Raw genomic sequence first — 15315 nt, 5'->3', positions numbered from 1 at the left:
AATACAGAGCCCACACACAGCGTGGAATAGATTCCGGCAAGATGCAGAAATTGAAAACCAAATTGTTTGCATGAAACGCAAAGTCAAGAAACAAAATGTTTTAGAGGGCAGCAGTTGCAGGAGTTTCAAGTCCAACATTTGCAGTTCATCCAAAGTGTAACGTGGTTAGAGAAGAGGACTCCTGGCTCAAAAACAGTGGCTGAGGTGAGAGAGGAATCTCAGCGCAAAAAGGTGAGTCTTAAGTGGGGGGTGTCCAGGAGCCACCTTGCAAACTTTTGCTTTATTAAAACGGGTGCATATCTGGATGAGAATACCAAATGTAAGATAACCACACTTAGCTGATGAGGCCAAAATCTGAGATACAGCAAAAGGATGAGCAACAATGCGACCAGGTCTGGAGCAGGGTCTGGAGGGGCTTTTAGGTGACTGTGCCAATAAACATGGACAATGCAGTTCAATGCAGACAGATGTACAAAATAATACATTTTGGGGCAACAAACCAAATATTGAGAGTACAGATTACATGGAACAGTCATGCAGCGTACTGACCAGGAAAGGGGTTTAGGGGTTATTGTAGAAAAATCCTTGAAGCCATCAGCCCAGTGTGTGGCTGCAGTAAAAAAGGCAAACAGGATACTGGGGTACATCAACAACGGGATACAATACAAAGCAAGAGAAGAAGAAGAAGTGACACTAACTACATTGCATGGACCAGATCACAGCTCTGCTTCTTGTGCCCTGAGCAGCGGGGTTGGGGGTGGGGAAAGAGGCACTCGTGCCCCATGTGACAAAACACAGCTGAGGAGCCCCCAATAGGCATGGCGGGGGGGGGGAGAGAATGTCATTCTTTTATGCCCTGGGAATTTCAGGGGAGATTATCCAGCATGGAAAACCCACAGGGGCTTTTTTGGAGGACGGATTCTCTGATTAGCTATGGGTGTTCTGTACAAAACACCATGGATCATGCTTTCTTACTACGTAGGTAGATGAAAAACTATCTCATCGGAGGAGAAGGAGGGCAGGAACAAGAATCTTGCATCACTGCATGGCCATTTTTTTGCATGGCAACAGTAGGATGGAAGGCCCAGGTGAAAACTGGTTCATAAAGACATCAGAGCTAATAGGTGAACAATCTGTCTTGGGAATTCCAGATGAAGCATTTTGCATATTTAAAAAAACTACAGAAATAACCGCAAAGGAAAGATCTTAAGGAAATGAACAGTATTGCACATTATTGAGTTGCTCCCAGGAATGCTGCTCCTTCTATGTATTGCCCTGCCCAGCTATCTACCTTTGGGGCAAGGACAGCTTTCAGGGTGTCTTGGTCCTTTATAAGGAGAGAAATTTGACCCTGGTGAGTAAATGACTTCTTTGGAAATAGCCACTGGTAATTTCAGAGATAACAAAAAACCTGGACAACTCTGAGCCTTAGTACCCATCAACTAGGTCCCTAATTACCAGGAACTCTCTTAGAGAAACATAATATGCTTTCAATAAGCAAGGGACACAGCTCCTTGGGTTGTGTCCACTGATTGCCAAAGCATATTCCCTCCAGCAGCTAAAATGCAATGCCCACAATCTTTAAACAAGGGGATAAATTCTGGGAAGGATAACTGGTGGAGGGTGGGGGATCCTAAGGCAAAAAGAACAAGTAGGCTTGGGTTTTGCAGAATGACAAGATTTTGGCTTTTCACTTCCAAAAATGAAGTGTTGCTGCTAGCTCTGAGAGCAATAATGTGGTGCTAATAGGACACAGATTGGGCAGATGTCCCAAGTGCTGCATGCTAATGGCTTGCCTAAAGCTTTTCCTGGAACAAAATGCCTAGCAGCCATTTTCACTAGCCATAATAAAGTCTGGAGCGACAGTGTGTAGCTCAAGGCCAAACACAGCTTCCAGGGTTGCAGACAGCCCTCCACAACCTCATTGCACGAGGACACCAGGATTCTCTTCCAGGTACATCAGATTGCTAGTTGCCTAGGTGTGAAACTGCACCAAGCTGGTTATTTACCTGTCACTGAAAAACTTAATGTGGTCACCTGTGCACTCACAACCCAACTTCCTTCCCTACTACAGGTCCTCTGACTTTAGAGTGGATGCCTTGCAAGGAAATGGGTGGGAAGGTGCTAATCCTGCCTCCCTTGATATAAGTGCACAAGTCAAAAAGTCCTGGTGCTCCAGCTCCCTGGAAAGAGCTTTGGGATGTTCCTAGAGAATGACACAGGGCAGGTGAGGAACCCAGAGATAGGTGGGACTGCACAGGTGACCACTCAACACTAGACTGATAGAAGTTTCACAAATTCAAAGCTGCACTTCTGAAAATTCCCCAGATTTTTCAGAACAAAATACTTGTACGTTATATGTAAAATTAATAGTACCCTTTACATCTCTGCTGTCCCAATAAAAAGGATGACTTGCCACATTGTCTCATATCCGGCTGACTGCCCATTTGCTTTTAACCACATGATCCCCAAGAAGGTCAAGGGGACCCAACTGCTACCCTTGGGGAACAGGTGGATCCATGGCAAGTGTCTTCCAATATAATTATGACTTGAGAGAGGCCATCAGGAACACGGCGTCCAGTAGAAGCAGGTGGGACCAAAACCTGCTACCATATTGGCCCGAATATAAGCTACACCCCCCCCCCCCAATTCTGACCATGAAAAGTTAAAGTGCGGCTTAAATTCGCGAGCTTACAAAAATTGGCTTTTATGATATTGCTGCCGAAACAGACATACAGTAAAACGGAACATTTGCCATTAGTGGGTGTGAGTGCCTGTGGAATTTTAAGGAAGTGGCTTATATTTGGGTATCCCCCCCCCCCAAATTTTAAAGGTGTGGCTTATTTGCAGTTGCGGCTTTTATTCAGGCCAATATGGTATATCTGAAATTATTTCCTTGCATTTCAGGTATCATCCCCAACTCCCAGCTAAGTCAGCTCCCTACCCTCTACACCTATTGCATTGTTTAGCGGGAAGCAGCTGCATGCTGGGTTGCTAAGTATTTGTGCCCAGTGGAAGCTGGGTTGTCCATGTAGAGCAGAAGCAGTAGCATGCCTCTCCTCCCACACATGTTCTGGGGACTGCAGTTCTGGCCCTGATTCACCTTTTTTAAAGTCACCAGTTGCACTCTCCACTAAGTGAAATGCAAATGGTACTTGTCTAGGACAAGAATTAGACAAACAATTAGTTTGTGTGCGAGTGTGAGTTCCAGCTCAGTTCCAGCTGTAGAATTTAGTCATGGGTTCCAGGAGAATGAATGAATGTTAAATCTGACTAGAAGAGGAAACAAGGAAGGCTCAAAACCTGAAGCTCGCACCCCCACATTAGAAGCAACGCCCTGTCAAAACACACCAGTTGGCTGTGAAGGCCTTCCAGCCTCTGAACAAAAGGGGCAGAGCAGAGCAAAAGTGGGATACCAAGCCAACTAGAAGGTCAGATCCTGTCTTGGTCAGCGGGTCTCTGTTCTGCACCAAAGGGGGTAAATGAGGGGCAATAGGGTGATATCAGAGAAAGCTTCCACTGCCACCCAAAAAGGAATGGTAGAACTGGGGTTTCCAGAGCAGAACTCACCATTTGATGAAGTGGACTCGCTTGTTTCCTTGCAGGACAACAAACCCAAATGGGGTGAAGGCCAAAAAAGCAGCATTTCCAGACACATCCTGCAAGAGAGCGATAACTTCTCGTCACACAGCGCAGAGCCAGTAAGGCTTGTAGGACAACCTCCACTCGCATCTACTGGCAAAAGAAGCTGTTGTGTAGGAAAGAGCTGACAAGAGGCCTGTGCTGTGAAAATCTCCTTTTTCAGCAGCAGAGAAATGAATCAGGGACGAAAGCAGATCCCACGTCTCTCCTCTTGAACATGGGGAGGAGTGGCAAATTCCTCACCTGCCCTTTCAGAAGATTTAACAGCCTCAGTGCCTTGGATCGTGTTCCTGGTTTCCAAAATAACTTTATCCATCATTTCTTCACATCATTTACTGTATATCAGGTCATATTCTTTGCTCCCTCCAGCCCAGCCAGCCAAGGATCCTGCCCCAAAGTCTAATAACCTCTTGACCACCCTGGAGACAAGTTAATTGCTCTGTTTTTAATAGTTAGAACCTCACGGGAGGTTTTCATACAGAGGTTGGATGGCTATCTGCCAGGAATTCTTTATCTGTGTTTCCTGCATTGAAGCATGGGGTTGGACCAGGTGACCCTCGGGGTTCCTTTCAACTCTGCAATTTTATGATTCTGTATCTTGAAAGTCCCTTTTTGTTCTGATGTCTCTAGCCATGAGGCACAACTCTTAAGGCAGGCTGGAGAATTCACACAGGGCCAGCCCAAGAGATTTTGCCACCTGAGGCAAGGACAAAATGGCACCTTCCTCAATTCCAAGCAGGAAAGCCAACCACTCAGGCAGTTGACCTTCAATGTTGGCAACAGGACACCAGAGTGCCACGTGGCACACATCCCTGTAGCGTTTGCCACCCAAGGCAGCTGCCTCCCTTTGCCTCATGGTAGGACTGGCCCTGGATAGAGACATTATTGGGAGCAACCTCAGCCTTTGTCAGAGAAGAACTGGGGCTTTCCCTCCAGCTCACCCACTTGCTTGAAGGATGGAGATTGTTAAAGGACAAACCCCCTGGCCTGGAGGTGGGCACTTCTCTGTGGCCTCTCATTAGCCACATTCCCTGCATGACTGAGCAGGCGTGGGAGGGTAGTGTGGGAGGTACCCAATTCCTCAGGCTGAGAGGAAGGCGCCCATAAGGGCTCTGCAGGCTCTTTACTCCTGACAGCCAGCCTCCTTGGTCCGAGTATCAGGATGAGGAGCCTGGTCCAGCTCTTTAGATCTTGGCACAGAAAGCCTCAGACTTGGTCCATCCACTCGCCTCTGGCTCCAGACCAGGGCCAGGAACCCACAGGGGTTGTGAGATCAAAAGACTGGCTAGAAAGAAACCTTTGGGGTGGGGGGAACAACTGTGATGTGAGAATTCGTATTGTCAGGCTTGTTAGTTGGCTAAAGTGTAATCTGACTCTAGCAGTTGTTTTGGAAGTAGGATGCACCCAGTTATTTCATGACACCTGATTATCTTCCTACAATGGGACAAACTGAGGCTCTTATGCGTTACCTTTTCAAATGCTGAATTTATTTATGAATTAGAGCTAAATTTCTAACACCATTTGCTATCAAGGTGAGGAAGATGGGCCAGACCTTCAAAACATTAGCTTTTTTCTTAGCAAACAGGTGTCTAGAAGTACCTCTTTAAACCAGCAGCTTTTGCAGCTTTTACTGAATTTCACGGCACAAAATCTTCCTATGATCATGGTAGTGGCTGTTTGTCCTATCTCATGCCTATTGCAACACTCTGCAAAGAGATGGTTCCATTAATAATCATTTAATGTACTTCATTTTCTCATCTTTCTAGTGACCTGTGGCCAATACAGAAATGAAAATGAATGGAAAATTTAGATCCCTTGAAGTTGACTCATCTGTCTTTTGCAAGGGAATTCCTTCACGGACACGTAAATAGTGTGTGTGTGTGTGTGTTTTGCGGGGGGGGGGATTATGCTAGACTCAGACCAGTGCACAGCTTCCAGCATGCCAAGGAGCAAGTTGGGGGGAGTTGGTGGCAATTCTCTGGGCTTGCTGCATTGGAGCACACAGCCTACCAAGCACAGACCCCTCCTCCAGGGCTGACAAGGGGAGTGTGTATGGAGAGAAACTGGTACAAATTACTGGGGCCCAACAGTCCAAAAGGGACCCCAACTATCTTGCATATGTTTTGTGCAATTCTTAACAAAATACATATTTCGTGTTCAATGCATGCACAATTCTAAATAGCGCCTTTGCAAACTTCTGTTGTGACCTGAGCATTTCTGACTCTCTACGAACATTTGCACTTTGACAGTACGACAGCGTAGTCTCATCTTATTAAACACAGTCATATTTGTATGTTTTCATAAGTGCAAATACAAAAAAGTTGTGTGGTGCTCATTGTGTTGCGCTGCATGTACAAGTTTAAAGTTCATAGTGTCTGGTTAGCTCAGCAACGATGGTATGGGTGCTTCTATTATTGATAATAGTCATTAAGATCTTAGTATTTTCAACGGACATGACTATTACCATATTATTACCATAAAAAATGAGACCACACTTTTATTTCACACTCTATGTAAATATTTTTAGCCTGTCTGCCCTTGCTGGGGGGACCCCACAACCTGCTCTTGGCATCCCTGCCCTCCCCCCCCCATTGTGGCAGAACCTGTGGCACCCACTTTGCGTTCATCACATCCACCCACCCCCATCTGAACAGAGAGGCCTGCCAGAGCCCCCTGGGGATAAATTAGTGCTTTGCCCTGCTCAGCCTAATTAAATGAACTGGTAGTTTCTTCTAAAGATGAAGATGGCTCCCTAGGAGGGCAGCAGTAGGAACAGAAAAGGGAGGCATGACACTGGTTAGGTGAAAGTGAAGAGCCATGCAAATTATGACTGTCTTTGTGCCATTGTTAATATTCTATCCTCAGGCTGATTGCAACTCGCTTTGCTGAATTGTGGAATGCTTGAATTGGGGGATATTGTAACATCAGACTTTATTGCTGGCTGCCCTGAATGCTTGATCGAAGACCAAAAGCAACAAGCACCAAGCATAGAAGTTTTACAAAACCATCTCATTGCAAGTCAAAGCTAGAGGGAAAGGACATCTGCTTTGTATGTGGGACATCCCAGGTCCAGTTCCTGACAACATCTCCAGGTAAGGTGGAAGAGAATGAAAGACCCCTGCCTGAAACCCTGGAGAGCTACTGTCAATCGCTATAGATGGTACTGAGTGAGATGGAGAAAGGGTCTGATTCTACTTAAGGCAGCTTCCTATGGTCTCCAAACTGTCCATGGGCTGGTCTCCATTAGTACTGGGCCTAGAGTACTTCCTTCAAAGGAAGATGGATACAGCCACCAAATTGTAGTTTATTTTACTCTCTGGTTGCATGGCCAACTGGTATGTGTTTGAAGCAGCTACTTCCTCCGTTACTGACCTGCAAGGCCAGTTAACGTCTAGAAAACAGCTCCATGTAGAAGTGACTGAAATCCTACAAGAGATCTCCCTAAGGCACTGGCAAGTGTCAGGGAGGTTGCTGCTTTGTACCTTACACGGATGTGGGTCAACTCCGTACGTCTCCAGGGTCTGAGCTTTCCTTAAAAAGTTTAGCTCTGAAGTAGCTGGTGTCTGACCACTGGAAGAGAGGGGGGGGAGAGAGAAATGGGGGCAATCAACTTGAATCAAAACATGCCCTGTTTACATTCATAGGTAAAGAGACAGTAGTATACAAATGAAGTAGTATACAAATCGTTGAAATGAAATGAGGAGAAAAGGAAAAGTTCACATCTTAGCCATATGGTGCCTGTTGAATTTCTGCCTGTCACACAGCTGTTAAAGAACAAGGTGCAACCCTTAGGAAGTCCCAGGGTACCCATCTGGGTTGCTGCCTTGGCCTGACCTCTGTCGTCTGCCTGTGGCCTTTCCCTTTTGCCAGTGTGGGGGTGCCCATCCACAGTGCATTGGAAGCATCCCAGAATTGTAGAGTTGGAAAGGACCCAAAGGGTCAGCTGAGGAATCCCAGCTAGGAGAGTGAGCCCTGCTAGGCCAACTGCATCTAAGACCCTCTGGGCTGCTGCAAATGCTTATGCAAACTGGCCTAATTTTCTTTTATAAAAACTTTACTTAGGTCTTCCTGTTCTAGTTATTAACAGCTGCATTTATTATGTTGGGATTGTTTGATGGCTTTTACTTCATCAACACATGGCACTAATAAACCTAATATATAAATAAATGAATGATTTCCGACTTGGATGGCTAGCAGAGCAGGGACAGCTCAGAAGGAGCAGCCTAAGTGGATGGGCACTACTCACCCCCCCACCCCACCTGCCTAATGCCCTCACCCCCAGGCACGTCCCATCTCAGGGCAGATTTGTGTCCGCATGATTTTCACTGCAGACCTAAGAATGGATTGCGTGCCCACCCCCTGCCCCCAAGTAAGGATCTGGACTAAGCACAGAGCTGGAAGGTCACCTGAGCTCAATCTTGTGGATCTCTGCAATCTTCCTTTCCAGCTTTTCTGAATGCTTGGGAAAGAACTGGAACTTTGAGCTGTAGCCCTCAGGGTGCTTTCCAGGGTCATAGTCGCCAATCTCCGCTGAAGGACAAGAGAGAGAGAGAGGACTCAGCCACAGGCCCAGGCAAGGGCTGCTCTGTTCCCTTTCAGTATATGGAGCAAGTCAAGTCAGAGAGCACAAAATGCCACAGCCTTCCCCAAGCTGGTGCTCTCAAGAAGAGCCTGGCTGGATCAGGCCATTGACCCATCTAATCCAGCATCCTGTTCTCACAGCGGCCAGCCAGATACCTGTGGGAAACTCACAAACAGGATTCGACTACAAGAGCACTCTCCCCCCCTGCGGCTTCCAGAAATTGGTATTCAGAAGCACTGCTGCTTCCAGCTGTGGAGGCAGAACATAACATCCATCATGGCTAGTAGCCATCCATATGGGACGTATAGGATTCCACCAATCCCTGCCCCGGATGGCAGAGCAGCCCAGAAGCAGGAGCCCAAGACAGCAGCCATATGGCATTCCTATGCACGCTGCCCTTGTAGATGAAATTATGCCATCAGTACTTATCATGGAAAGCAAATGTACCTTGCCAAAAGGCATTACCTTGAAGGATGTAGGCAGCTAACAGAGCAGCGTCTGATGTCTTGCACAGGAGGCGGCCGTGATATAGATCTCTTTTGATCTGCAAGAAGACGAGATACCTGACAAGAGAACCACAGCAAACAGGGAGTCAGTGGCGCCTCTCATTAGACCCAACCTAGAGTAGCTTCCGCTACGCAGTTCTTGCAAGGAGCAGTGCTTCATAGCAAGGCCTCTCCCATTTGTTCCACTTGCAGAAATAAAGAACAGAAGGAAGGTTTTCACAGTGGCCAGCCAGATGCCCCCAAAGGGAAGACTGCAATGAGGACTTGGGTGCAACAGCCCTCTCCCCTCCTGCAGTTTCCAGCAGCTGATAATCAGAAGCATCACTGTCTCCAACCAGGAAGGCAGAGCATAGCTATTGTGGCTTGAAGCCAATGACACCCATATCCCCCTCCATGAATTCATCTGATCTTTTAAAGCCATCCATGGTTGGTGGCCATGGGAGAAATTTGGGTAGTTAGATCACCTGCCATTATGCATCTGTAGAAAACTCTGTATTGCCCACTGTGCCTCAGCAATTTGCATATAGATTGCACCAATCTAAGCATTAAAGCCGGGCAGTCCAACCTCCCAGACCAAATGGGCTGCAAGAGCACTTTGACAGATAACCCGACAGCCACACACTGAATTAAATTTCCATATCATAAATTAAAGTGTTTGCAATATAGTTTTTTATATTTATATACACACAATTAATGTATTTAATTAAACATATATATTTAAATAGAACAACAGATTTAATTAGATACAAAAACTAATAGATTTAAAACATTTATTAAACAGATTTAATACGCAAACAGGTGCATGCATTTTTGTTAACAATGCAGACATCAGTGGGATGCGCGAACTAGAGAATTCTTCACATGTTGATCAATGTCCACCTTGAGGTTCGTTGTTGACATCCACAGGAAAATCTTGAGTGAATTGTGTTGCTAAGTTGTTTAGAGTTTTGGACTTTATGAAGTTCATGTTTGAAAATGCTTGTTCACAGACCTACCCCATGCTTCTTGGCACCAAAACTCCTTTCTCTCCCCCACCAATTGGTGCACCCCAAAGCTCAGACCTCTCTGTATTGCAAGAAAGAAAGCGAAGTATTCCATACTGAAACAGACACAGACACACCATGCTTCTTATCTGTACTGCCCGCATCCCAGGAAGCTCCAGTGCTCCAGAACCTGTCAGTCTGGTGATGCAGCCACACTCTGAGTGGGCTCAAGAGCACAGCCTGGTGGCTTCACAGAGCTCCTGCAACAGCGGAGGAGGAGGAACAGTAGCCGCATCAGCCCACCTTCAGCGGCAGCACACACACTCACTACTGTCTCCCCCAGCTTGGCTGTGTTGCCCTGGATGAGGTAGAGGGTGGGGAGCGGGAAAGCCACCAAGATTGGCCTCAGGGGCTGTGTGTTGGACCACCCTGCCTTTGGAAAGAATCTTTCTTTGGGTTCCTGTTCTTCCAACAACTGGGAGGCAGGATAGGTCTGTGCACAGTTGGATGCACACTGTTCTATTCCTGCACTTTTGCAATGGAATATTGAGCCACACTAGTCAAGACAGGAGCAAAGGGGGCCCCCTAGGGTGTTCAAATCCATTTCCCCAAAGAGCCGTTCCTCCTCTGAGCACCTGATTGCTGTCCAACCTTTTCAGAAGCACTTTAATTTCATTTGCTTATTAAAATGAGAAGTTCTACTTTGCCCTGGTCCTTGCTTTGCCCTAGTGAAATCAGTGCTCAGTTGTGCCATTTTCCCTTTTGATTTGAAGCATTCCAGTAAATACAAGCAGAAATGATCATCTTTCTTCAATAAACCCGAATTAAGAAACTCTTGGATTTACTTTCACTGGAGATATTAAGAAATGACTTATTTTTCAGCTGAAATGAACTGACTCACCAGCGGCCAGGCAGTTAACCATTTTGATTCCTACTTTCTCATTTGTTACATTCTCTGACTTTCCAACCCAGAAGATTTGAGAGACGACATGAATTAGCTTACAGACATGCCAGCTAAAATTAGGTTTGCCCCCATTTAAAATCTCCTGGCTATGAAAAGCAGAAATTGCTGGGTTGCAGGGACAGAGAAAGTAATCTAATTCCTCACCTGCACGAGGGAGATATGCCAAGAGAGGGGGCCAGGCAGCCAGAAAATATGTAAAGCCAGATTATCCGGGAGCCTGGGCAGCAACTGGCTCCAGCCCCCACCTGCAGCAACTCAGCCTCCTCCTCTGCAAATTCTGGGATTGCAAGGATTTGTTTTGATGACCTGAAGTGGTTGGGTTTCCATTGCCTCCCCAAATACATTTCTGGATGGGATTTCAATTTGCCTTATTATCTTTGATGACTGTCAAGGCACTGACCTCTGAGCAGTCCTGATTAGCATATCAACCATGGACATAATGCCGGCCATACCTCCTACTGGCCATTCCACATTCAAATTCAGGCCTAATGGATGCACAATGCAGCAGTTGCTGAAAGAAGCATTTACCATAAAATCTGCAAAGTGCCCAGTAAACTACAAAATAACATAGATTAGAAATGAACCATGGAATTTAGAAATTATGTTTCACCAGCAGATGGGCTGTGGAGGCTAGGAAACCAAATATTCAGTTGGGAAAGGAAATAAACTTTTTTAATTGGAGCATTGTACAACAATAAACACATTGATTTGCTTCAGTTATAACCTTGAGTGTGGAGTTGTCTTGTTATGCTTTACTCCCTGTGTCACTAGTAGTGAGCAAATTTCAATCCCGATTAGATTCCCAAATTAACTGACCCAAGCCAGAGGTGGACACCGACATACTGTCAATAACTCAGATCTTCCTGGCAGCTGTTTTGGGGAGGAAAAAGCTAAGCTCATCAACTTCGCTGTTCAAGACTCCCCAGGCTGCCTCATCTTTCCATCTGATAATGTGTTTACGGACCACCTGAAATGGCCAAAATCCATGTTTTCTACACTTGCACTGGCTGCAGGCTGCCCCAACCAAGCCCCACTTCAGAACAAAATAGGCTTTTGCCTGCTGCTCTGATTTTTGGCAAGGGAGGAAAGGAAGAAAAGCCAATGTTCCACCTCTGATCATGATGGTGAGCATATCTGCAAAAAGCCACCTTCTCAATGCACACAGGTAAAAGACCTTCTTTCCAGAAACTTCCACGAACTTTCCATGTATATGACTTACAGAACCTTGCACTTGCTCAGTGTGCAGTATGTGCAGTCATCAATGAAAACAAAGGAGTAGCAATTCAATAGCAGTTCTCTGTGAGGCTCCAAGCACCCCCTCCACACCCTTTTTGGCTTCAGCCCTACAGAAACGCTGATTAGAATGAGGACTGAGCATGCTCATGTCCCACTAGACAGCCTCAGGGGACTCTCAGGGAGCTTCCAGGCAGATGTTTACTGAGAAATGGGGGCTCCTCATTCGTGTAAAGTCTGTTGTTGTTTTTTGCAGCATCGACATGCATAAAAACGCAAGCCCATAATTTCCTCTGCCACCGCTTTAATCCGTATTTACCCTTTAAAATATATATCTCAAAAACTGATGTGGCAATACTAGAAAAAAATGAGAAACTGAGAAAAACTGGAAAGGACAGAATCCACCCATCCCTGTTGGAGGACCACGAATTTGGGAGCCAGAGCAGCTGGCCAAAGCCTCACCCTGAGGCATTCAGTACTGGACATTTTGCACTGCCAAAATAAGTCACTCCCTGTTCCAAAGTATGGCATTCTAATTCTGGACCAAGACCTCAGAGAGTTTAAATCTTGCAAGAGGCTTTTTTTGGAGGAAGAGTCAGGGGAGGCCAGGTGAAGCTGTCCCAGCCCAGTAGAACACTGGGAAATCGGGGAGGGGAGAACGAGATAGAGAACAGGTGGCCATTATTGATTCATGAGCATCCTGCTTCCCTCCTTCAAGCAAAACCATGACTATTCTTCTTAACGTTCTTCTGTCATCTTTTAAGAAGGACATCTGGGCCCCCAGAAACAGTGACAGAACATCACATCTTGCAAATTAATATTAAGTGGCATTCAGGTTTTTTTTTAAAAAAAGGAGAGCAAGTGTTGGTGAAGATTGATCAAAAACAACATTATGCCCTACATTTTTGGAAAATTCAGAATAGTCTTCTAGATTTTAAAAATACCTGAGATATAAGAGGAGCAGCGAAGAAAACTTGGCTTCCAATTTATGAAACAGAGTGCAGCTTTACAACCCCAAACACGACTTTTGTTTCCTGCTATACAAATGAGCAAGAGCTCATCGCCACACACAATTTCTCAGTTTGAGAAGAACCTAAATCGCTCTTCTCTTACAATCAGAGAAGCTGACTTGGCACAATGGGAGTCTGCAAAGAAATCACAGTGTCCTGACTGTCAAATAACATTATTTTTTTTTGCGTTCAGGAAAACGGTTAAGTGGATCATCTGCTTCCAAGGCTCCGCAAAGCTCTTTTTCTACAAAATGGCAACATCAGGAAAATCTGGGACTCTGCTTTTGGTGAACCAAACAGCAGTAAACAAAGGTGCCTTGGATGGGAGAGTTGGTCGCTCAGCAGCACAGCACCTGCTTTGTATGCAGAAGGTGCCCCTTTAGGCAGGGCTGGGAAGGTCCTCTGCCTAAAACCCTAGGGGCTTCTAGGGTCGACAGTACTAAGTTAGATGGACCCAAGTTCTGACTGGGTATAGGGCAGATTATAATGTCTCCACAATGTCTCAATATGCAGACACTTTCTATGTCTTTAGAGTGGGGAGGCAAAGCTACTCCTTTGCAAAATGCCCAAGGATCCTCCACATCACAATCAGCTCCTTTTGTGGCCAGACCCAATGATGTGGGAGGTGTTGGATTTCTGTTTTGTGCCACTGTGCAGTGCTTGGAGTCACAAGACTCTGTTTACATTCCAGAGATTCCAGGCTGTTGGAAGTCTCACGGGAGACGGATGTTGATAATACTGGTTTCCTGTTCCTTTGTTCCAGTTGCCTCTCTGCTTTCACAGAGAGAGGATGTATATTTCTTTTCTGTCTGCATAGTTAGAAATAAAACTCTTAGCAAAGTAGCTCCTATTTCTCATCCTTCGCTGATGCTTGAATACTCTGCGTAATGAGGGAACATGCCTGGAGCCTCATCAAAGGCTCAGGTCGTTAATCACCGTCGGAGGGAGGGCTCGACCGTCGGAGTAGCTCAGCTGAACGCAAGTTCCGACAGGAGGCGCGCACACACACACACACACGCTTTACCTGGTGATTTCCTCTTTCAGGGCCGCAGGGTCGGTAGGGTAGAACTTCACCCGGAAGCACATGGTGAACGGAGGCTGTGCTGCAGGAGAGAACAGCATCATGATTAGCATATCAGCTGGAGAATCAACAACAGCCTCCCCACCACCACCACCCATGACCTGTTAGATCCAGGGACAAGGCACAGCTTGGCAGTCTCCCTAACTCCGTCTTCCCAAACGCTACACTCAAATTCCAGTGAGCAAATACACTCTTCCTCCTGGTGCAAGCTCATCTTTGTAATGACCACTCTAGCAAGTCATTGCAACAACTTTGTACTAAGAAAGAGCACTTATTTCCTCCTCCCCATCAAACCGCTTTCCTTTTGTGCCATAACTTTTCAACAGAGGGCTTAGGGTTTCTTTTCGCTGATATTTGCAAGCCGCTCTGGGAGCTGAAGAGCAGAAAGGAAAAACGTAGGCTGGGAACTGGACACCCAAAAATATGTCTAAATGAGGAAACTGAATGGCTGAAACTAGAGGTGAAGCTTATGATAAGGAACTTGCCCTTGGACACAGACACAAGTGCACTCATGGCCACATGTGCAGAAGAAAGAATGAGCCTTCTGTGCATCAAAGTGATGTTATTAGGAAGAGACAGATTTGTTTGGAGTTTGTGGTTTAAAAAAACACCAATACAGTGGTATCTTGGGTTAAGTACTTAATTCGTTCCGGAGGTCCGTTCTTAACCTGAAACTGTTCTTAACCTGAAGGACCACTTTAGCTAGTGGGGCCTCCTGCTGCCGCCGCACCACCGGAGCATGATTTCTGTTCTCATCCTGAAGCAAAGTTCTTAACCTGAAGCACTATTTCTGGGTTAGCGGAGTCTGTAACCTGAAGCGTATGTAACCTGAAGCGTACGTAACCTGAGGTACCACTGTACAGGAAAAAGTCAAGTCGAATAATACATGGTGTGAGAAGTGGGCTCAACTAGTTCCTTAGAAGCAAGTGTGGTAGCTCCTAAAGTCCAAAAGTGCTTAGAAAATACCAGGAAAGTTTGATGTCCCATGAGGACATTCATGTACAAGCAGAGTCCCAAAGGTGGATCCAGGCCAATGGCCCATCTAGTCCAGCATCCTGTTCTCACAGAGGCCATCATGGGAAATCTGCAAGCAGGATCCGAGCACCAGAGCCCTCTCCCCTCCTGTGGTTTTCAGCAACTGGTATTCAGAAGCAATACTGCCTCCAACTCTGGAGACACAGCATAAGCATTGTGGCTTGTAGCCATCCAAAGCCCTCTCCTCCAGGAATTGGTCTAATCCTCTTTTAGAGCCATCCAACTTGGTGGCCATCACTGCCTCCTGAGGGAGGGAGTTGCATACATTGGCTGTGGGCT

General features: G+C 46.1%; 2 protein-coding genes across 7 annotated transcripts in view; one reads left to right on the top strand and one right to left on the bottom strand.

Moving 5' to 3' along the window:
* The window catches only part of FRMD5 (FERM domain containing 5), a 127819-nt gene that overhangs the window by 9208 nt on the left and 103296 nt on the right, over positions 1 to 15315 (bottom strand). For 3 of the 5 annotated variants that reach the window (XM_082198533.1, XM_082198532.1, XM_082198534.1), the window contains exons 4-8: positions 13945 to 14023; positions 8690 to 8787; positions 8049 to 8172; positions 7125 to 7212; positions 3571 to 3659 (exon numbers count right to left, since the gene is read on the bottom strand). In XM_082198533.1, coding sequence (XP_082054659.1) covers positions 3571 to 3659; positions 7125 to 7212; positions 8049 to 8172; positions 8690 to 8787; positions 13945 to 14023 — 478 coding nt within the window. Of the gene's footprint in view, positions 1 to 549; positions 611 to 3570; positions 3660 to 7124; positions 7213 to 8048; positions 8173 to 8689; positions 8788 to 13944; positions 14024 to 15315 lie in introns of those variants that run through there. The other 2 variants (XM_082198535.1, XM_082198536.1) reach the window with 2 other exon arrangements.
* Positions 1 to 15315, top strand: part of WDR76 (WD repeat domain 76) — a 63627-nt gene that overhangs the window by 22926 nt on the left and 25386 nt on the right. The window contains exon 14 of one of the 2 annotated variants that reach the window (XM_082198515.1): positions 6508 to 6734. In XM_082198515.1, the coding sequence (XP_082054641.1) occupies positions 6508 to 6547 (40 nt within the window). In that variant the 3' untranslated portion in view covers positions 6548 to 6734. Of the gene's footprint in view, positions 1 to 2074; positions 3558 to 6507; positions 6735 to 15315 lie in introns of those variants that run through there. The other variant, XM_082198517.1, reaches the window with a different exon arrangement.

This window comes from Podarcis vaucheri (assembly GCF_965113315.1).
Source record: "Podarcis vaucheri genome assembly, chromosome: 14".
Classification (NCBI taxonomy): Eukaryota; Metazoa; Chordata; class Lepidosauria; order Squamata; family Lacertidae; genus Podarcis; species Podarcis vaucheri.
This window is presented reverse-complemented; position numbering and strand designations above follow the sequence as displayed.